General features: G+C 40.8%; 1 protein-coding gene across 1 annotated transcript in view; it reads right to left on the bottom strand.

The window, feature by feature from the left end:
* TAF2 (TATA-box binding protein associated factor 2) overlaps positions 1-20,618 on the bottom strand; it is a 66,213-nt gene that overhangs the window by 22,030 nt on the left and 23,565 nt on the right. Inside the window, exons 16-22 of the mRNA XM_070940361.1 lie at positions 20,211-20,463; positions 15,624-15,764; positions 14,694-14,804; positions 12,089-12,282; positions 10,039-10,178; positions 8,756-8,825; positions 6,251-6,360 (exon numbers count right to left, since the gene is read on the bottom strand). Coding sequence (XP_070796462.1) covers positions 6,251-6,360; positions 8,756-8,825; positions 10,039-10,178; positions 12,089-12,282; positions 14,694-14,804; positions 15,624-15,764; positions 20,211-20,463 — 1,019 coding nt within the window. The remainder of the gene's footprint in view (positions 1-6,250; positions 6,361-8,755; positions 8,826-10,038; positions 10,179-12,088; positions 12,283-14,693; positions 14,805-15,623; positions 15,765-20,210; positions 20,464-20,618) is intronic.

Below are 20,618 nucleotides of genomic sequence, written 5' to 3'. Positions count from 1 at the left end.
TGGGTGCCTGCATGTGTGAGAGTCCACACAGCTGGAAAAAGGGGGCACTGGTGGGTGCCTGAAAAGGCAGTGAGGGCCAGGAAATAGGGTGGGGCATGTGTGTATTTGTGGGAGCACAGGGAGGCCCAGGAGGGCATTCTTGGGCACATGCACGTTAGCAAAGGATGGAAGAAGAGTGAGGTACATTGGAGAAAGCAGCAGGGAGGGAGGAGACTGCTGTACAAGTACATAGAGACCCGGGAAGGACATAGCTGGTGGGTGCGTGCATGTAGCGAAAGAAGGAAGGAGAGAGGATGATATGTGCGAGCAAAGAAAGATGTGTGTGTGTGTGTGTGTGTGTGTGTGTGTGTGTGTGTGTGTGTAAGAGTTACCCGAGGAAAAAGCAACTTCCCTTTTTGGCTTCCCCACTGTGGTAAGCCGGCAAAGGTTGCAAATGGTGGTCACATGATTGTGGGACACTGCAACCGGGCGTAAGTGAAAACTAGTTGTTCTGCCCCAGCTATGGACCCTAAAGAACGCAGCACACACAAAGTCCGTTCAAACCTTAGTTTACTAAATAAACCAGTTTTTTACAACAACGGCTGTTAATTAATTGCATTAACAGCCACCAAGAATTCAAAGAATAATAATTGAAAACTTACTATGGTTGGCAGAATGCCCAGAAGCAATTTGCAGGAAGCTGATAAGATAAGCAAGACAAGACACGAAGGTATGTGAACTAAGTTGTTCCCTGCAAATTGCTTCAGTCGGCATTCCTCCTTAAATAGGCTAAGAGAGTGGCCAATTAGCCCCAAGCCTTACTCTCGAGGAGAACTCCTCCTGAGGAGCCACTCCTGCCTTTTGGCAGGTCTGCGTGCCCGTGCATCGAGAAGAGGCTCCTCCTCTTCATCCTCTTCACCTAAGAGAGCTTCTGGAGGTTCTGAAGGCCCTGACTGAATCCCTGCCTCTGGCACCACATCTTCTCCAGCCTCCTCATTGTCTGACTCGAGTGCCAGCTGCACAGGCTGGCACTCGCAGCACCACACCAGCCTCCTCGCTGTCTGAATCAGCTACTAGCTACACAGGCCGCGTCACTAGTTGACAAAACGCCAGAATTTTGTTCATGGGACTGCGGGGAAACTGAAACGGCTGGAACGTCCAAGAACCAGACCATAAGTCCTTTCATTCAGCACTAATTGCAACTTCAAACCGTTGTTGAACAAATGGCTGTAACTCAAGGACTGATACCATTTTGCAACAACAGGAATTCTGAGCAAACATTGCCAAGAAATCATTAGCAATGTTGTTTTTACTTCTTACGTTTTAACTGATAAAAATATTCATTGTATTTTTATTAAATACTTCCAACAAACAGACATTAAATGTATCAACTACGGGCTACCAACTGCAGTTAGGACTGGCAAATCTGCCACTTAGTGATGCGGTCATAAAGTAAAATGCCATGTGTCTGCACCTGACTTATGTCAGCGCCAGTTGCAGTTGTTAAGTGAATCGCTGTGAGTCTTCAAGCACATCGTGTGACAGTGACTTGCAATTTCCCACTGGCTTCTCCATTAACGTTGCTTGTTGAAAGCTGGCTTTCAGGGCCGCAAATGACAATCATGTGATTGCTGGGAATTGCGATGATCGTAAATGCACGCCGGCTGCCAAGAGCACAATTTATGTTCACATGACTGCAGGGGTGCTGCAACAATTGCAGCTTTGAGTACCAATCATAAGTTTCCCATTTTCCACAATGTTGTAACTTCAAACAGTCGCTGAACAAGTGTTCAGTAAGCGAGGACTACATGTACAGTCGTCACATCTTAAACTGAAATAAGTTGAGATTTAAAAAGGAGGTCAATTCCTCTATATACCGTGTGTGTGTGTGTGTGTGTGTGTGTGTGTGTGTGTGTGTGTGTGTCTGGGTGTGGGTACGCATACGCAGGCAGGCAGGCAGGCAAGCACACATGTGTGTGTGTGTGTGTGTAAAATATTATAGATGTAAACCTATAGACATAGGTTTATTAGTCATTAGCTTTAATGATTATAGATTTAGTGGCGTGCAAGGCCAAGAAAAGATATATTTATAATACAGGAAGCAACAATATTTTGAAATATACAGTATATTTTAGCAAACAGTTCCCAGAAGAGAAAAAAAATAGCCAGTAAATGAAGTAAAAGGGGTGTGTCTCAAGCACAATTCAGCAAAGAGGAAAATTACAAGACACACACACACACATATATATATATACACACAACTGTCACAAGATCCTGCAGCATATGATACTGTATGGACCCAAAGACCTTTTCGCCCTGATAAGAAAGCTAAAAACACAATGAAATGGAGCTCAACAGTTCTTGCCATCCAAAGTTGAACCCATCTTCCAGAAGATAATAAACCAGAGATTATTTCCTTTTGCTTTTCTTTCCAATTTATGATTCTACTGATTTGAGCACAGACAGGAAAAAACAACAACAGTTCTTTGCCAAGCATTAATTTGTTCGTTCAGATAATGGTAACAATAAAAAGTATGCAATCTGAACTTTTAAAATCAGTTGTTGTAGAATATTCTGATTGCCTTGGAAATAGATATTTGAAGTATGAATATTCATTTAAGAACTTTAAAGGAATTCATTAGTTCTAGCTTTATTCTGGGAGGCAGTTTACATTCCCCTTAATATGTAATAACATGGTGAAGATCTGATTATTTCAATAGGCCATTCAAGAGAGTTTATCTTAATAAATATTCTTACTGGTAATCTGGGACTTCACAATTGTTCTTAACAGAAAGTACAATTCAAATAAAAGATCCACATGACTCACAGAGATTTGCTGCTTAACCCTTCAAAAAAAATCAAAAATGTCTCTTCCATTATCACTCCTTTTGTTACAATAAGGTCAATAAGTTAAAAGGCTAATTTTTTGAGACAAATCTGCGTCAGTATTTTTTTTGTAAATGTAAGACAAAATCCAAACTGTTTTACTTCTTGAATTTTGACTTTTAGCAAAGCCTTCCAAAAATTGCCACCCCGATTACTTAAGCTGCTACCCAGCTGTAAAACTTGCGAAAGGAAAAAAGGTCATGTGAGATTAAAGTTATATATAAATGTTTTGAAAATTGTTATAAACAATTGGTCAGGTGAATATCAATTTTTACCCTCCTGGTAAAACAGGGCCTGTTACATGAAAAAGAAAAGAAAAGAAAAAAGAAACCAGTTACAGAACTCTGGTGCAATATTTTTCTTTCCCAAGGTATCGTACATTTAAAAAAGAGCATTTTACTAGGAAAAAACATATCACTATTCTACTCAATGCTTTGCTTGCAAAAACTCTTTTAATTTTTTTTAAAGAAAATCCGGAACGTATTTTTATATGCTCAGATGATTAATCTGAGGGTAAAAAAAAAACCAAGGAGTTGTTATGGGAATAAGAAGTGCCACTGTACACCACGTCCTGGGAGGGATGAGTGGGAAAAAACTGCCTTCATAATCAGAAGTATGTTTGGCCTCTGTGGGAAGCAGGATGTTAGACCTCTGAAACCAGAAGTGCTGTATAAACACAAAGACCAACATCGTCAATTTATCTAACTCTCATGAATTTCTTAATCCCATCTAAGGCAGGAGAGATGATCCTCCGCAGGACGCCGTGTGTTGTGACCCCGACTCCCGAGCCTGTCCTAACAGAGGAAAAGGACTCAGAAGGTGATGGGGAGGAACTGATAAGGCCTCCCTCTCCAGGATCCTCCTCTCTGGCAATGGCTCAGGTTCCATCCGAAGGCCAAGAGGAACAACCTGGGATATGCCAGGAGGAAAGCATATCGGAACAACAACAGGATGATGAATCCTGGCTTGATCCCAGGCAGCGTCGGAGGGAGAAGCGTGCGCAGCAACGAAAGAGGCGTGGGAGGGCCAGAGATTGAGCAGAGTCACTCAGCCACACCCCACAAGGAATAAAAGTGGGTGTGATTGCTCTTCAGGCTTTGTGACAGTCAAAGTTAAAAACCTGAGAGTCACATCGCGTTACCTGAAATCTGAATTGGACCTTGGCTAATTCTTGCTTTGTGGATTACTTTTTGCTACTGAAACAGACTCTCTCTCTCTTGCTGACTGAGTGAAAACTGACTTGGCAGGCATTTCGCAGTTTACTGCCAAAACTCTTATCTGCAAGGGTTTCTAGTCTGATTGCTTAATAAAATCTTGGCAGGCGTGCCTGGTTGTGTGTTTGCCTGTGTGGGGAAGGGGGACAGAACACCATGGAGGCAGTGGATGTGAGTGAGGAACATGGCCAGCTTCGTGCCGACAGTAGGCCCAGTTCTGACCTAGGCTTCCCCAAACCACAAAGCAGACTCCTTGTCCCGACAAAACCCCTTTTTATTAAGTTACTGTGAATTCTCCTCATTCACATCCAGCAAAATCCCAGCAAACAGTCTTTCCAGGGTGAATTCACAAACACGGACTTTATCTGGCTTGGAGAGCCACCAGGCCAATATCTTCAAAATGCAACACTGTACAAGAAAGTACTTGGCAAGGAGTCTCTGAGAGTCATGAACTAATTAAGCGAACTAATTGTCTCCTGCAAACTCTGGTCCCCTTTTGCTCCTCTTTATTCCCTATGGGAGGGGCCATTCACCGTCCACCTGTACCTTTACTCCTGAGTCGGCCCTTGTTCCTTAACTGTTCCCTTCTCCTGACAGCTCTGTGCATGCGCACATCGGGAACAAGCTCCAGCTGTTCTTCTGCCCCACTGATCTCTGACTCCAAAGGCAGCTGATAACTGTCGGGCGGCCCTGACCCCACCTCTGCCTCCGACACAGAGCACTCATCAGAGTCTTCCCCAGACTCTAGGACTGGTTCCTCCCCAACCTCCTCACTCTCTGAGTCTGCCACCAGCTCCACTGGCTGCTGGTGGGCCACAACAGGCCAGGGCAGGCCACAAAATGGGCTTGCTTCGAGAACGGGTCAATAACCGTCCATTTGACGGTATTCCCATTGCTTGCAATGAAATCCATGGCTATTTCCTCCCAGGGTCGGGTGGAATTTGCCATGGGTTGCAGGAGGCCTGGGGGTTTCCTCTGGCCGCTTCTTCATGGTCGCGCAGACCATGCAGCTCCTGACATAGTTTTCTATGTCTTTTTTTCATTTTGGGCCACCAGAACTGCCTGTTGGCCAGATGTAATGTTTTCAGGAATCCGAAATGACCAGTTTGTTGGGCATCATGGCAACGCTGCAGGACTAATGTCCACTGGCTGTGAGGTACATATAATTTGCTACCCTTCCATGCTAGGCAACAAACTACAACTTGTGGCAACAAATGAATATGCACTGTTAGATTCCCCTTGCTGCCAGAACCCAATTCTAATCAAATTAATTTGAAACGAAGAACATGTGCATTGATGTGTAAGATGTAAACATATAGAAAAGATGTGTGAAGGTCTGAAATGGAGAGAACAGCCTCCTCCCAGTTCTACTGATGGAAACAGTTCTATCAGTAGAAAATTGCATAAAAACTAATTTCCTTTCTTACATTGCATCCTTAATTAACAGTTGAACAAATTTGCTGAATATTATCCCTATGTATTCTCCCTCATTATACAAGGACTCAGCCTTTGAAGATCTGGTTTGTCACTGTCCGTTGTTGAAATTCTTGTGTTTACTGTTCTTAGAGAAATCAGTGGATTTTGTTTGATGTGACATTTGTTTTCCAAGTTCAGCTGACTTTTGAAAAATAGCACTAGCAATAGCAATCGCACTTAGACTTATATACCACTTCACAGTGCTTTACAGCCCTCTCTAAGCAGTTTACAGTGTCAGCCTATTGCCCCCAACAATCTGGGTCCTCATTTTACCAACTCGGAAGGATGGAAGGCTGAGTCAACCTTGAGCCAGTGAGAATTGAACTGCTGAACTGCAGGCAGCTGACAGGCAGCAGAAGTAGCCTGCAGTACTGCATTCTAACCACCGTACCACCACGGCTGAAGAAGCCTAGCTAAGGATCAAGACTGTCTCATTAGTTCACAAAGGTAAACCTAATATACAGTGCAGGTAATTCCCATTTATAGCATACTTAGAATAATGTTTATTGGAGACCTGACTAAAAGACAAAGTCTATGTTGGAGGAAATCCAAATAAATTACATTTGTGTGCTTTAGAGTAACGGCATAGGGTAAATTATTAAGATAATAAATATGTATGTTTAGCTTTACTCTATATATTAATAGATGTTGATTGATATAAAAATTGTAAGTAATTAAGAAAAAAAGATTTTAACCTGAATTCATAAGCTTCCAGAGTTGATCAACCAAAGCTTCATTGCATAAAGGAGATTCCATATTCTTGGTAAATGGTGGATTCTTTGTCAACATGTTTAATATTTTATGTCTGAAAGAAGACAAAAGCAACTTTTAATCCATATAAATTCTAATTTGCAGGTTTCTATTCTTATACTTTCTCAAATTTTGGAGAAAGTTCTTAACTTTAATATTATAGGGTCAAACTCATTAATTTGCGTTCACAAAGCTTAGGAAATCACTTTCTGTAAATTTGCCTAAACTTCTAAAAAATAATAATGAAAAAACCAATAGAGAAAAGAAACTAAATTGTTCAAAGGTTGTCATTATTCAGGTCATCAGGCATACACTCCTGAATTATCTCTCTAATTTAAAATCAATAGGCAAAACATCAAATAAATGTATAATTTATAATCTTTGTTTGCCATTACAAACCAGAAACCAAATAATATTTTCTTTAGTACCCACATAGAATGAACCCACATACTCTGTGCAAAATACACTGCGAGTTGTGTGAATTTAAAGGAGAAAAATTATAGAAAAAAAAACCTAAAGATGGATTTTCCCTCAAAAAAAATAAAGGTTTGCCATGCTATGTTTCTCAAACTAGTTGAATATGGGCAATTACTAGGAAAAGCATAAGAAACTTAATATTTTCTCATCAGTTTTAGGTTTTTACTTAAAACAATTCTTACTTATCCTCAAAATAGAAAAGGGCTGCCCTTTTGCTTAGTAATATATGATTTCAAACTGAAACTGATAATCCAAATTTATTGACCCAAGCAGTAACAATCTGAATACAGATAGTCCTCGATTTACGACCACCATTGAGCCGCAAATTTCTGTTGCTAAGTGAGACAGTTGTTAAGTGAGTTTTGCCCCATGGTACGACCTTTCTTGCCACATTTGTTAAGTGAATCACTGCAGGTATTAAATTAGCAACGTGGTTGTTAAGTGAATCTGCCTTCCCCATTGATTTTGCTTGTCAGAAAGTTGCAAAAGGAGATCACATGATCCCAGGACACTGCAACCGTCATAAATACGAGTCAATTGATGGGCGTCTGATTTTTTGATCATGTGACCATAGGGATGCTTGGGTCATAAATGTGAAAAACAGTCATACGTCACTTTTTCCCAGTGCTGTTGTAACTTCGAATAGTCACTAAATGAACTGCTGTATGTTATAAGGAATACCTGTACTATGGCTCTGTTCCATTCACACAACATGTGTGAATATGCTGTGTTTTCCAGAAAATACGATCTACTCCGAAAGTAAGTCCTAGCTTGATTTTTACATGTGTGCCCAATATAAGCCCTGTCACCAAAATAAGCCCTAATTAAGACCCCGCCCACTCTGGGGTTCAGGGGGAGTTGCGAGCCACATGGGTAAAAATTAAGGTGGGTGGGTGGAGCTGCCATACTTACCAAGCCTTGCATACCCCGACACCTACCTTGCCAGCCCACTTCTTCTGTGGCCGCTTGCCACCGCTTTTGCGCGTTGCCCCCGGCCTCACTTTCACTTGTCAGAGGACTTCCAGAAAGGCCTCTGCAGCTGAGAAACAGCCTCCGGACTGATGAGCGTAGTACCCCCCACCTCGTTTCACCATCAGAGGCCCTTCCAGAGAGCCCTCTGCAGCTGATAAAAGAGCTCCAGATTGATCCAGAGCTTTGTTATCAGCTGCAGAGGCTTTTCCTTCTGGGAAACAGAATGGCAAAACAGAAGCCGGAGGCGATGCACGCGTCAATCTGGACCTTGTTTCTTGGCTGCAAAGGCCTTTCTGGAAGGGGCTCTGATGGCAAAACGAGGTCGGGGGAGCACCGGACGTATCAATCTGGAGCCCATTTCCCAGCTGCAGAGGCCTTTCCAGGAGGCCTCTGACAGCAAAAGGGAGGCTGGGGGCGATGCACACAAGCAGCAACAAGCGGCTGCAGAAGAAGTAAGTCGGCAGCAGGCTTCTGCTGGGCGAGACTGTCGGTGCCGCCGCCACAAAGTGAGTCAGTGGAAGACCCTCCTCCCCAAAAATAAGACCTGGTGCCTTTTTTTGGTGAAAAGAAAATATAAGACTGGGTCTTATTTTGGGGAAAACAAGGTAACTTCGCATAAGACATAGAGCCTTGCTTCATACAAACTGATCAATATAATTTAATCTGGCATGTTGTATGAATTTAGTCATAACTCAAAGATAATTCCCGTGTCCTGAGAAACTAAGATGCCTTGCAAATCTTCACTGCTGAAAAATGGGATTATGGCTAACAGAACCCAAGAAAGGGAAACATAGCAGTACAGTATATTTTCTAAAAAAATAAAAAAAATAAAATAAAGGCAAAATCATTTGAGATATATAAATCGAAACTATATTCTTTTAAGCAAGTGGTTTTTAAATGGATTACTGGAAAAAGCAATTTTACATTTAGGGTATTATTTATATATAAAATAAACTGAAATACTGCAATGTTGCAAAAAAAAGGGGGGGGGGGCGGCTAACCTGACATAGGGCACTGGATCATTCTGGACCATGTTTAGCAGCCACTGCAGTTCCTCGTAACTTCGGTCAACTATAAAGATAAAAATATGTCCTGTTAATCAAGATGGTCGATCCCACTCATCAGAAGAAATTAGAAAAATGTTCTTGGGGAAGAGGAAAGAAGCTTACAAATGTATTTATTTTTTTTACAAACTTTGAGAACAGGCATTATGCTGATGACAGCCAGCAAATGACAAGAGAAGCTGCATTTTTCCAACTTACTATAGTCGTGCTTACAGGTTTGAGAACCTTTTGAATGTTCAATATTTCTGCACAAATGTAGTCTAAAATGTGGTTACGAAACAAATGTGATGTTCCAGACTCATTTGTATAATTGGGTTCTCTTTATCTAGTTTTGGGATTTATGTGGAGAACAGATCATGTTCTAGATCAGTGGTCCCCAACCTTTTTGGGCACCAGGGACCGGTTCCAAGGAGAAAGTTTTTTCCCCGTGGACCGGAGGGAGTGTGATTTTGTCTGCTGGCTGCATACAATGCTTCGCTTGTTTATGTGGCCCAATTGCTAGTATGCCGTGGACCAGTCAACAGACTGGGGATTGGGGAGCCCTGTTCTCGATCATATTTATGCAGAAAGACTGAAAATTCAAGAGTTCACAAATGTCTATGGAGATTCTCGGTCATCCAGGTCATGGTTGTCCCAGAGGTGCTTTTTTCAAGAGGCAACTCGTTTTTTCTTTGAAGACGTTTCGCTTCTCAACCAAGAAGTTTCTTCAGCTCTGACTCAATTCTCCTCATTCCCCACCATCCAGTCAGAGCTGAAGAAGCTTCTTGGTTGAGAAGTGGAATGTCTTCAAAGAAAAAACAAGGAAGTCCAGTTGCCTCTTGAAAAAAGCACCTTTGGGACAAGAGTTTACAAACTTTTAAGCACCACTGTGTGCCATTGTTTGGCAGGTTGGGAAGAACTTCATCGATCTAGGAAAATTGGCAGTAACATTTAAGTTACAGACAAGGTTGTTGTTGTCACATCCATAACAGCAGAGAAATCTATAAAATTGCAGGAAGAGGTTATTTTCTCCATAGGCTGCCTGATTAACCTAGGGAACAGGATAAAAGAGACATCTTTCCCTGAACATAATGGGACTGTAGAGAGTCACAAAATTCCTGAAGGATTGATGGGCTGCCTCTGTGCTCTAAAATACGATAGGTTGTCAAAAGATCATGAAAGAAAACTGCGAGCTGCTTTTGTTAAAACACACACGCACAAAACCACATTATCCTCCCCACCTTTTGTATAGTCAACAACCGCCTCCAAAGCTGCGATTCGAATATCTACAAAATGGCCATATTCTGCATAAGATTTAAAGACAGCAGGGTCGCTTGGAACATGCCCGTTCTTCTGCAGGATCCGAACTGCATTTAAACAGCTGTGATGGAAAAATATGGTGGGGGGGGAGAGAAAACTACTGTAAAATCCAAATTTATAGCCACTGGAAATAAATAAATACACAAAAACATATTTTGGCCTGATCAAAACAAACTGAAGAGCATCATAATTTCTGACCTATGGAAAATTCATTGTAGTTTACAATGTCCTCAGTTTACAATGGCAGTCAGTACCGGAATTTTTGTCGTTAAGCGGCATGTTAATAAAACACAACTACATTGCTTAGCTTAGAGCAGTGGTGGTATTCAACCGGTTCTATCCGGTTCACGCGAACCGGTAGCGGCGGCTGCGGGAGGCTCCGCCCACCCGCCCGGATGTAATCACATCCCATTTATCCACGTTTTTGATGCTCTTGTATGCGCGGAAGGCCCTGCGCATACATAGAGGTGAGCATGCACGCTCACTTTTGCGAACCGGTAGCGAAGGTAAATGAATACCACTCTTGGCTTAGCGGTGGCAACACCGGGAGTCCTGGTTGTTGTCATTAACCAAATCCCACAATCATTAGGCGAGGCAGCTTTCTGCCGGCTTCCTACAATCAAAGTCAGTGGGGAAACTATCAAGAAGTTGCAAGTGCCAGGCTAGCAGGGAAGTAAGTGGTTGCTGCCAAGTGGCGAGGGAGCAAGGGGATATTCAGAAGTGGAGGACTGTGCACAGGAGTGCAAGGGAGGGTGTGAGAAGATGCATAACAAATGTGGCACAAGTCAGGGTATGAAAGGCAGGGTGGGGCTCAGGGGCATAAGGAGGCGAACAAGAGATGCGGAATGAATTAGGTGTGCACAAGAAGTGCAGGACATGACAGGCATGCGAGGAGATGTGCAAGAGGCATGGCATGGGTTGAGTGCATGCGGGTGTGTGTGTGTGTATGAAAGGCCAGTGTAGTATGAGTGCCAAGAGACTGGGGGAGAAATGCCCAGATGGGGGAAATTTATCCCAGCAACTTTCAATCTACCTTCCTTTTTGACTTTCTGGGGAAGCTAGCAGGAAAGGTTGCAAACAGTAATCAAATCATCAGGGAGGCTAAAACTGGTCATAAGTGTAATCTGCCAATCACCCAGATCCCAATCACATGACCACGGGGGTGCTGGTATAGCCAGAACTCCGAGGGCCAATCATAACCAACATTCGTTCAGCGCTATCGTAACTTCAAAAAGTTGCGGAATGGTCATAGGTCGATGACTACCTACAATTAATTCTTCAAGTTATATCTAGTATAATCTTATAGAAGTGTGATATTAATAAAAAGACTTCTGAAACTTATTAAGAAACATAAAAGCAATTTAATATTTTCACTGTGTTATCCAATGCCGCATAGACTCAGTTATAGTATGAAAAACCTTGTAAACAAATTATGGAAATAACCCTATATCAAGAATCTTAGCTCCTGTGGCTTCTAATTTTTCTCTTTTCTCTTTGTTTCCCCATGCATGAGATTCCCCTCCTGATCTACGCTTGTCAAGAGACTGTTCTGTGTCACAAACGGCCTGGACTGAAACTTGTTTTACAACTGTACAGACCTCTACTCAAAACGGCCTTAACTGACTGTCATAAATTGTAATCTTTCGCTTCTATCACAGTTTATGTAGAAAATAATGTCAAAGAACTACAGTACAAATGTTTTTAATAATGCTTATTGGTTGTTTTTCTCAAGACAGTTTTTTTCCCCCTGAAAAAAAAAATTCAGTCACTTATTAAATCTCTGCTTTGTCTCTTGTACATTTACCGATAAAAATCAGAACGTTCTTAAAAGCGCCTGGTGCAAGATCTGAGTGACTGAATCAAGATGAACTGCCCAGCAGAACAAAGTTGAGGGGAGAAGGAAGAATGGAATTCATCTAACTTTCTTTCAGACTTAGATTTTCAGAAAATCATAATATTTCTGTATCATACCTGACTGTAATTGTATGTCTGTAACTGGGTAGCAGTTTTTCCATGTTTAAGAATCGGGTGATTTCTTCAAGAATAAGGCGCACATCAGGATTTAAATTGTCCAAAGTCCGGGCTTCATTGTTCACACTGACTGCAGGAGTTACAGAGTTTGCTAGTGCATCAATCAGTTCCGCACGGTAATAGTTGTCTGAAAACTAAAGTCAAAGAGTGAAATTTATTAAGATGCAGTGCAGAGCATTACAAAGAAAACCATCTGCCGGATACATTCCATTAAACTGGCTGCTCTAATCAAGGAAACGAACCATCAGCACAGATAAACCCCAATGTCCAAATCGGATTTATGCACAAAGAAACTGCTTGCGGGGCTGAACCCAAAGAACTTACTTATTTGTTTTATACCCCATATCCCTGCAATTGGCTGACACTAAAAATGCATGCAATAAAAAGTCGCAACAATTTTATGCCAACAATAAATTGCAATAGTAACACTATACAATAAAATGCAATAGTAATACTAGATCACTTGAACTAGCAGTTACAAAGATAAAGCAAACCCCAAAGCTTTACAAATAGGAAAGGCATCAACTAAAGAATATAAAAAAGGAATTTTCCCCAAAAGAACATTCAATAGGTTTCACGCATTGCTTATACAAGCATATGCCTACCATCTTTTCAAACTTCTCCAGAGAACTCTTTTACCTGGACAGTGCAGATCCTGTTTAAATTGTGAACCAGTCCTGAAGCGTCCCCACCCCTAAATAATTTGACTAAAGATCTGGGCACCCCTCCTTATTTTCTCTGTCTTGTATTTGCAACTTATTGTATTCTTCCTTATTGTGTTCATACCTTTGACAGTGCTCTGCAACATACACAAATACCCAGGAACTTTCCTAAGAACTCCTTCCATTCTTTAAACAACCAAACATTTCATTGCTTTCAATCTTGAATCTAGTCCCCAATTTTAATTCTTGATGTTATTTAAATATCCTTGATTTTGGCCACCAAGTGCCAAAGTCAAGGATATGTTTAGCCATGGAACCCAGTGTGGAAACTTCCTAATGTGTAAATCTAAGAATCAGGTGTTTTGGATCTCAAATCCCTTACTAGTTTTCTTTATCATCTAGTTGTCCTGTCTTTGTGTCTAGACCAGAGGTCTTCAAACTTGGCAGCTTTAAGACTTGTGGACTTCAACTCTGTTGAAGGACTTCAACTCTGTTGAAGTCCACAAGTCTTAAAGCTGCCAAGTTTGAAGACCTCTGGTCTAGACTTTGATTCCAGACTCGGAATCTAGGAAAAACTTTTGCGTTTGTCATTTTTTTCCAATTGAGGTACACCTCAAGTGTGCAAACTTCAAATGCCAGGAATGGCTGGCTGGCTAAAGTAATTTGTGAATTGTTGTACACACCACTTGGACGGTGCGGTAACTGAAAAGGACTGGGAGACCAATAAAGGAGAGTATTTACAGCTCAGGATTGAAATGAGAGGTTCTCTCTGAGTTCGGTTGTTTTCATTGCAGATGTTTCATTATCCAAACTAGGTAACATCATCAGTGCTAGTCAATGCACTGCTAATCTGTGCATAATCACCAAAGGCCTCACGATTGGACGAGTCTCTCCACGCTAAGTGTCATTTCTTTAATCAGAATATTTTGCCCCAGGATTCCTAAGGCTTGCAATCTAACTGTAATTTGGACTGCTTAGCAATTGCAGCCCTACCTAAAGCAGGAGGATATCACATAGGTAACTCAGTCTACTTGGTTGGGCTAGTGGAACACATAATGAAGAGCCACTTTTAAAGAATAGTCAGCAAGGGAACTGTTAAGTGGCACTAGGCACCACGAGCACATTACCACTTGTGCTATGGGCCCTGCACTGGATGCCAATTCAAAGAGTTATTGGCCTTACTTCCTGATTGTTCATTGATACTTGAAAATTATAGGGCCATTTATGACTCTTTAAACTCTGAATTTATTTCCCCTCCTAGAGGTTTCTGTCTCATTTTCTTGAGCCACAACATTCCATCTACCCCATGCATCCCACACCTGTGCAAAAGATCCTGTTGTTCCTGCAGTCAACATTATGTGTATATAAAATCTGTGTGCATCTGTGCATATATTCCACTGTAAATAACTATCTCTTCCAATCAAATTCTGCCTATCTTGTATTTCATCCTGAAAGGAGGTGAGGGACATCCCCAACCTATTCAAGATGAAGGGAATGAGGACCAAAAATGGCCCTTCTTGATGGTAGCCTCCACATTATGAAGCAACTTTATCCTTTGCCCCCGACCCCCCCATTCTACTAGACTTTTGTCAGACAGTTAAGATAAGCTTGGTCGCTAATGGGAGTTATGAACTGCATTTCTGTCATGATCTATTTTTATGACTTTGTGTTTTATTTACTGCATTTTTATTTGTTGATGCCTGGAATTAGTTTTGATATACAGTGAATAAGAGTTATATACATTTTTCCATAAATAAATAGGTCATGTTCCCTTATGTGTTCCATAAAAATAAACATTCATCTGCCTTGTACTTGTCCTGTAACATAAAATCAATAGTCATGAGGTAAAAAAAAAAAGTCTGTTAATTTAAGCAACTTCCTACCTTGTTTTTTCTGTTGTCATTGTACTTGATCAGGTCTAAAATGAACATTAAAACCTCTTTAGGACACAGATTGTGAACATCTCTCAGCAAGGCCATTGCAACTGGCATTGTCTGTGGGGAAAATAACAAGTAATTGTTTCAATTCAAAGTTTAGTTAAATCATTCTACAACTTCATTCTGCCTTCCACATGGTATTCTCTATTCAATTTCACTCCCAAATAGTAAGATTAACATCATACAAAATTCTCAAATAAAATTACTCCTGTGGCTCATAGTCACCATTTTGAAGAAGCAGAGGTGTGAGACTACATTGAAAAATTGATTTGCGGGATCAGAGCAGATTCTTCCTTGAGTACACTATTTACCAATAGTGGCCAGGCAGATGGATTGCTATCTCCTGATAAACAAAATATTTTTGGAAACGGAAGTTTTGTATACCTATTATGGCTTTTTTCTGGTTTTTGTTCAATTGTATGGTGGTATCGCTAAATGAAATGTATTAAGTAAATTTACATGGTACAAATATAGCAATATATTCCATCCCTACTTCCCAGTTGATTAACAGCAGGAAATGATAAAGACCACTAACCATGCAATTAAACTGCTGTGAGAATATACCAAATTAGCCAAGCACAAAAAGATTGGATATAAACCACAGACAAGTTGTCCAAACATATCTAATTAAATTTATTTCTGCTTATCTTTGGGCAGACAATTTAATAAATCAATAATTATCATTTTTTCTGAAGGATATTTTGCTTTTCATTGCAAAGAAATGCTACCTCTTATGATAACAAATGTATCAAATAACAGTAATTGCTTTTGTTTTTCCTCATATTATTCAAATCCACTCTTGAACCAAACTCTACAGTGGGAAGCTGTTGTGTTTAGAAAATCAAGTAAGATGATAAATTGCTTTTTTTTTTGTACCTTTTGAAGAAAGTAGCTCTGAAAGTTCATGAAGTTATTGGTTTTCACAATATTTGGACAACTTTTACAACAGAACATTCGAGTGAAGAGAGACTTCATGGCTGGTGGTCCTGTCCATGTACTCACCATGAAATTTGCAATCTGTATAATTAGGAGAGAGAAAAAAGAAGCCACATTACTAACAACGTTGCAAAGCTTGGTCTATTGCTACCTCTGAATGCCAACTTCTCTTTTCATCATATTTTATTTCCAGCTTGTGGGAAAAAGAAAAAAAAAGAGGTTTCTGTAAATGAATATTCCTTATTGTTTAAAGGATATAGGCTTTCAATTAGCATTTTTCATATCTTCCCACTCTCATATTTGCCTGCTAAATAATTCATATGTATCTGACATGGAATCTGACATGAACGTGAGGGGCAGGGAAGGGGGAGAGGTTGGGCCGTAAGCTAAAAGCACTGATGTCACAAAGGTGCTTTTTCAAGAGGCAACTGGACTTTCTGGTTTTTCTTTGAAGATGTTTCGTTTCTCATACAAGAAGCTTCGTCAACTCTGACTCTCAAGTCCAATTGCCTCTTGAAAAAGCACCATTGGGACAACCATGACCTGGATGACTGAGAATCTCCATAGACCAGAGGTCTTCAAACTTGGCAGCTTTCAGACTTGTGGACTTCAATTCCCAGAATTCTCCATAGCTATGCTATGCTGGCTGGAGAATTCTGGGAGTTGAAGTCCACAAGTCCACAAGTCTTAAAGCTGCCAAGTTTGAAGACCTCTGCCATAGACGTAAAGCACTGATGCATGCAAAAGATTTTGCATTTTGCAATCACCAAAAATGTAGTAGTCTCAAAGATGCTTCTTTCAAAAGGCAACTGGACTGTTTTTTGTCCTTGAGGAGGAAAAAGAAGTTTCGCTTCTCATCCAAGAAGCTTCATCGGTTTTGGCAGGATGGTTGGGGGCTATGGAGGGATTACTTCTGACAGGATTGGGGGTGGGGGATTTGACAGAGCTAATCCCTCCATAGCCCCCTCCATCCTGCCAGAAACAATGAAGCTTCTTGGATGAGATGAGAAACGTCTTCTTCTTCCTCAAGGAAAAATACAGTCCAGTTGCCTTTTGAAAAAGCACCTTTGAGACAACTATGACCTGGATGACTGAGAATGTGCACAGCCAAGAATGAAGCAGCTCAAAATTTATCCCAAATGACATGGCGTGACCCAGCAAAAAATATAAATATAAATATAAATATAAATATAAATATAAATATAAATATAAATCTCTCTCTCTTGTCCGTCCGTCCATCCATCCATCCATCCATCCATCCATCCATCCATCTATCTCAACACATGGCTAGCAGCTTCTTTGTCATTTCAAATATTGTCACTGAGTAATCCTTGGGGTTTGAACATAATTTGTAAACCAAATCTATAAATACACTACCTAAAGCATGGATAGTTTCTCCCCCCTCTGTGGGTAGTCTTCGACTTACAATCATTCATTTAGTGACTGTTCAAAGTTACAATGGCACTGAAAAAAGTGATTTATGACCGTTTTTCACATTTAACGACTGTTGCAGCATCCCTATAGTCACGTGGTCAAAATCTTGGCAACTGGCATGTATTTATGATGATTGCAGTGTCCCGGGGTCTTGTGATCAGCTTTTGTGATCTTCTCACAAACAAAATTAATGGGGAAGCCAGATTCACTTAACAAGCATGTTATTAAATTAACAATTGCAGTGATTCAATTAACGACTATGGCAAGATGGGCTCCATTGTGGTCATAAGGCGAGGACTGCCTGTAATGTAAATACATTATAACCTCAGTCAATACTTTAGTCAAGGGGAGTGTTTCTACCTGTGGATCATGTGTCACTTATCATTTCCCACAATCACTATCTGGATATAATTATTTTCCTTCCATCTATGTTACAGTAATATGCCCTCCCCACTTTACAAAAGCCACATATTCAATCTTGAATATGAAAAGAGTATCAAAAAAAGCTAGTCATGGAAGACGCATCAGCATTACTGATTTCCTCAGCGTATCCTGCCAATAACCTCAATGAAAATTTCAACCATGCCTCTGCCACCCGCAGAGTGCAAGATCACCCACGGAGAAAGACAATGAGGAATCCAGAATCCTTCCAGTTCCAGCTGGAAATAGGCATGGCAGTAAAGCATATTTAACAGCTGCTCTATTTGCCCCACATTCTGAACCAGGACAACAATTTTCAGGGCTAGAAAACGACTGAACCCTACTCTATTTGTGAAAACAGTTCTGATCACAAAAGGATGCTTTTCTTTAAGCAAAACCTCACCAAATAGGTAGCAAAATAGGCCTCTTTTACCTAATGACTAGACAGAGGTTACAGCCAGACAGTTGTGTTAAAGTACCTTCCTCCAACTGGTCAGTCAGCAGGAAAGTATGCCAGGATAAACTGTTGATTGTTATTGTACTAGAGGTGAAATCCAGCTGGATCTATCGGGCTCGTGCAAACCGGTAGCACTGGCGGCAGGAGGCTCTGCCCACTTGCCGGGACGTCACTACGTCCCGTTTTTGACCCTCTTTGCATATGCTATGCCCGCGTGCGTGCGCTCCCATTCCTGAACCAGTAGCGAAGGTAAGTGGATTTCACCACTGTATTCTACCCTAGTAGCACATCAGATAGCGGTGCTGTCCTTTGTGTTTTAACGCCAGTCAAAAGATGGGTGGATTCCCCCTGGCTTTGCTTTCTTTCCAACTAAGAATCCCTCACCATTGGCAAAATTTATTACAGGTAGTCCTCGACTTACAACAGTTCACTTAGTGACCGTTCGAACTAACAACGGCACTGAAAAAAGTGAGTTATGACCATTTTTCATACTTATGACCGTTGCAGCATCCCCCATGGTCACGTGATTCACATACGGATGCTTAACAACTGACTCACATTTATGACCGTTGCGGTGTCCCAGGGACATGTGATCCCCTTTTGAAGCTTTCCGATATGCAAAGTCAACAGGGAAGACAGATTCACTTAACAACCGTGTTACTAATTTAACAACTGCAGTGATTCACTTAACAAATGTGGCAAGAAAAGTTGCAAAATGGGGCAAAACTTACTTAACAAATTTCTCACTTAGCAACATAAATTTCTGGCTCAATTGTGGTTGTTACCTGTACTGAATTATCTCTTTTAGCTATATGATGGAGCTTTAATGCTTCTAAAACAATACCAATCCATGTCTCTATATATGAATGAGTATGGGGCAAAGTTAAAGCAATTAGTGAGCTCCATTTTGGATGACAATACAAGGCTATGGCAGTGTGGCTATGGGTGCTGTGATTAGTAGCCCATGGAGCAGGCAAGAATGATACCCAGAGATGTCTCCAGGGAAGAGAGTCAAAAATGTGAAGAAGGCAGCCAGGAGATTTTGGCCGCCATCTTGATTTTGTTTTACTCCTGTGAATATCCGTGATAACACTGCTTCTCAAAGAAAAAATAAAAATAATGGAGCCCAACATTTCTGTTGTTAAGTGAAACAGTTGTTAAGTGACTTTTGCCCCATTTTTCCCCACAGTTGTTAAATTTGTAACACGGTTGTTAAGTGAATCTAGCTTTCCCATTGACTTTGCTTGTCATAAAGCGGATCACATGATCCCTGGACACTGCAACCGTCATAAATACATGCCAGTTGCCAAGCACCAAACTTTTGATCATGTGACCATGAGGATGCTGCAACAGTCATAAGTGTGAAAATGGTTATACTCTAATCATTTTAAGTACCATTGTAATGTCACATGGCCACTAAATCAATGGTTGTTAAGAGTAGCCAATGATTCCAAAAAAGTTAATGCCAAAGGAACTTGTTATCAGAGGCTTCGTATGAATGAGGTACAGAATATGATAGAAACATGATAGTACAGAATTAAATAAAAATGCAGGCTTGGATACTTCATATTCTCCTCCCACTTACGACTGTATGACTGTAACCTTGTTGCTGATATCCTTAAGATTTATATTGACTGTTTCCCTATGATTATCATTAAGTGTTGTACCTAATGATTCTTGACGAATGTATCTTTTCTTTTATGTACACCGAGAGGGTAAGCACCAAGACAAATTCCTTTTGTGTGTCCAATCACACTTGGCCAATAAAGAATTCTGTTCTCTATTCTCTTCACCTTTGCTCCAATTTCAGTTAACCAGTGGGCACCCTATATATACTCAAGCCATAATGGGGGTATTTTTTAAACTAAGTATTTTTTATTTTTTAAAAAGCTTTAAAAATTAAGAATAGCTGATCACTTGTATAACGATGCAGGAGAATTTATAATTTTTCTCTAATTCTCTATCTCACAAGAGCTGGATATTTCTTTTATTTTGACAGTGAGCTGATGCCATCTAGTGGTATTTGAATACAACAGTACTCAGGGACCTTACATGAAATTCTGATCTATGTATGGTTTTCAAAGTAATGACAGATGGATAAAAAAATGGATTTTTCCTCGTTTTCTGCAGCTGCATCACACCTCCCCTTTAGCAGTTTGCTCAGACTTAAAAGAACCTGCGTTAGTATCTGACAGAACCAGGTGGCTACTTCTTACCTTTGCAAGACAGAAGCAAGCCATTATCCTCACTCGGTAGAAGCACTGCTCTTGTTCGAGAATATCAGTCAGCGCAAGCCGGGATGCCGGGGTGGGGAACTTTTGAAGAGCCAAAATGGATTCCTCTTGTGCGACCACATCTCTCTCATAGCGCAATTGGTATTGCCACATGAAGTCCGCCTGCTCAAATTCTACCTTCCTCAAAACAGACATATCTGGATCTATTCTTATCCATAGTAAAGGGGAATCGGCACTGGAAAAAGAGGATCAAAACTCAGGTCAGGGCAGCAAACTGATTGGATAACATTATTTTTTCCCTCTCGACTGTGGCATCTCTGATATTTTCAGCATAAAAATTGGCAGCCCATTCAGGATAGTGAGTTCTGTGCTTAATAAATCTTTACCTGG

The sequence above is a fragment of the Pituophis catenifer genome, unplaced genomic scaffold (genome assembly GCF_029215685.1).
Source record: "Pituophis catenifer annectens isolate HBS135680 unplaced genomic scaffold, rPitCat1.0.hap2 SCAF_3, whole genome shotgun sequence".
NCBI classification, from domain to species: Eukaryota; Metazoa; Chordata; class Lepidosauria; order Squamata; family Colubridae; genus Pituophis; species Pituophis catenifer.
This window is presented reverse-complemented; position numbering and strand designations above follow the sequence as displayed.